We start from the raw sequence: 2,500 nt of genomic DNA, 5'->3' as shown, positions 1-2,500 counted from the left end.
GAGGACGACGACGAGGAGAGGGAGGAAGAGGAGGAGGGGTGAGGTGGAGGAGGAGGAGGAGGAGGAGGAGGAGGAGGAGGAGGGGGCGCAGGAGGAGGAAGAGGAGGAGGATGGGGGGGAGGAGAGGAGGAGGAGGGAGGAGGAGGAGGAGAGGGTGGAAGAGGAGGGGGGAGGAGAGGGAGGGAGGAGGAGGAGGAGGAGGGGGGAGGAGGAGGAGGACGAGGAGAGGGGGGGAGGAGGAGGAGGAGGAGGAGGAGGGGAGGAGGAAAAGAGAGGAAGAGGAACCAGAAGAGGAGGAGGGAAGGAGGGGAGGAGGAGAAGAATGAGGAGGAGGGAAGGAGGGAGGAGCAGGAGGAGGCGGTGTTGGGGGGAGGGAGAAAAAGGGAAAAGGGGGAGGAGGAGGGGGGATAGGGGGAGGTGGAGGTACAGTAGGAGGAGGAAGAAGAAGAGGAGTAGGAGGAGGAAGAAGAAGAAGAGGAGTTGGAGTAGGAAGAAGAAGAAGAGAAGTAGGAGGAAGAAGAAGGAGGAGAGGAAGAAGAAGTGGAGAAGAAAAAACAAAGAGAAATAAAAAAGACGAACACCAAGCAGAAGAAGAAATAAAGGAAAAAAAAAGATGGGGAGGAGAGGGAGGAGGGGGAGGAGGGGGAGGAGGGGGAGCAAGGGAGGCTACAAAAGCGAGGTTGCTCCACAGTGACAAAGAGACCGGGAACAGCACGTGAATGGCGACTTCCAATACTTGTCGATGAGTGCGAATATGTGTGGGATACAGAGAGATAAAAAAGGATAAAGAGGAAGAGAGAGAGGGTAAGAGAGACGGTGGGGGGGCGGGATGGAGGAGGGGGTGAGAGATGGAGGGGGAGAGAAGGGGGGGAAAGAGAGAGAGGGGAGGAGGGAGGGAGATAAAGATAGATAGATAGATAGAGGGAGAGAGAGAGAGAGAGAGAGAGGAGAGAGAGAGAGAGAGAGAGAGAGAGAGAGAGAGAGAGAGAGAGAGAGAGAGAGAGAGAGAGAGAGAGAGAGAGAGAGAGAGAGAAAGAGGGGTGGAGGAAGAGAGTCTGAGAGGCAGACAGAGAGAGAAAGACAAAGAGAGACAGACAGACAAACAAAGACAGAGACAAACAGAGGAAGTGAGAGACAGAAGAGGAAGACCAGAAAAAAGAGAGAAAGAGAGATGGAGAGTCGTAAAGAAAAGAAAGAGCGAAGGAGCGTCAATGGATAAAAGGAGGATTTAAGTTTTTTTTTCTCTATCGATTTTGCTCTTATATTTTTTTTGCCTCGGCTGCGAACCATACGAAGGCCGGTTCACAATCTTCGCTGAATCGGCCGCGTCAGCAATGTCTATTCACGCGCTCGATACACACATGTGCCGAATACATATAACTCTTATATATAAAGAATATATTGTATGCATACCTATACATATATATACATACATAAATACATACATACATACATACATACATACATACATATATATATATATATATATATATATATATATATATATATATATATATATATATATATATATATATATATATATATATTCTTGAACAATAAAACTTGACAATATGAAGATGACCACAATGGGCGAATGCAGATAAGTACAGACATTTCTACTCGCCTCTCTGACTTACCTGCTTGTCGGATTAAACGCACACGTACGCAGATATATGTATAGATGCACATACTTAGATATATCTAAGTATGTGTTTATCTAGTTAATTACTGTACTTATATAACAAACGCTCCGACCTATTTATCAGTCTTTAAATATATATATATATATATATATATATATATATATATATATATATATATATATATATATATTTATATATATATATATATATATCTGCGTGTCCCTGCCCCACACAGCTCCAACCCCCCTCCCCCTCCCCCCTCCCCCGTCCCCATCGAGTACTCACCGCCGCCGTTCTTCTGGCACAGGTAAGGGAAGCGCCACACGGACCCGAGGCCGACGGCGTACCCGATCACCGCCAGGAGGTACTGCCACTTGCTGTCCCAGGACTCGCGGTCGTCCTCGGCACCTTCGCCAGGCTTCCCCGTGGCGGTGGGGACGGCGTCTCCGGGCGGGGGCGAGGAGAGGGCGCCCAGCTCCTCCTTCTCTGAACGGGTGGGACTCTGAATGGCCTAAGAGAAGATGGAAGACGTTCTCAAATCGTGCGAGGAGAGGGGGGCGAGGGGACGCTGAGCTGAGAGGGAGGGATGGAGGCGAGAAGGCGGGGGTTGAGGTTGGGGGTTGGGGGTGGGGGAGTGTTAGGGGTTGGGAGTGAGAGGAATGGGCGTGGGGTGTCAGTTTGGTACTTTGGGGCCTCGTGTGGGCGTGAGAAGAGGCGTGGGTGTAAGGGGTTAAAGGAGGATACGGTGTATAAACTTGTATCTGCTGTTGTACTGTTCCTCGAATCTCGTCGCTGAAATTAGCAATTTCTGAAAAGATATAGTTTTAGCTTCGAACGGGTTAAATATGCGTGCAAAA

At 49.0% G+C, this 2,500-nt stretch overlaps 1 protein-coding gene across 2 annotated transcripts in view; it reads right to left on the bottom strand.

Moving 5' to 3' along the window:
- LOC113803919 (sodium- and chloride-dependent transporter XTRP3) overlaps positions 1-2,500 on the bottom strand; it is a 193,332-nt gene that overhangs the window by 110,871 nt on the left and 79,961 nt on the right. For both annotated transcript variants that reach the window (XM_070132282.1, XM_070132283.1), the window contains one exon: positions 1,929-2,154. In XM_070132282.1, the coding sequence (XP_069988383.1) occupies positions 1,929-2,154 (226 nt within the window). The remainder of the gene's footprint in view (positions 1-1,928; positions 2,155-2,500) is intronic.

The sequence above is a fragment of the Penaeus vannamei genome, chromosome 17 (assembly GCF_042767895.1).
Source record: "Penaeus vannamei isolate JL-2024 chromosome 17, ASM4276789v1, whole genome shotgun sequence".
Classification (NCBI taxonomy): Eukaryota; Metazoa; Arthropoda; class Malacostraca; order Decapoda; family Penaeidae; genus Penaeus; species Penaeus vannamei.
This window is presented reverse-complemented; position numbering and strand designations above follow the sequence as displayed.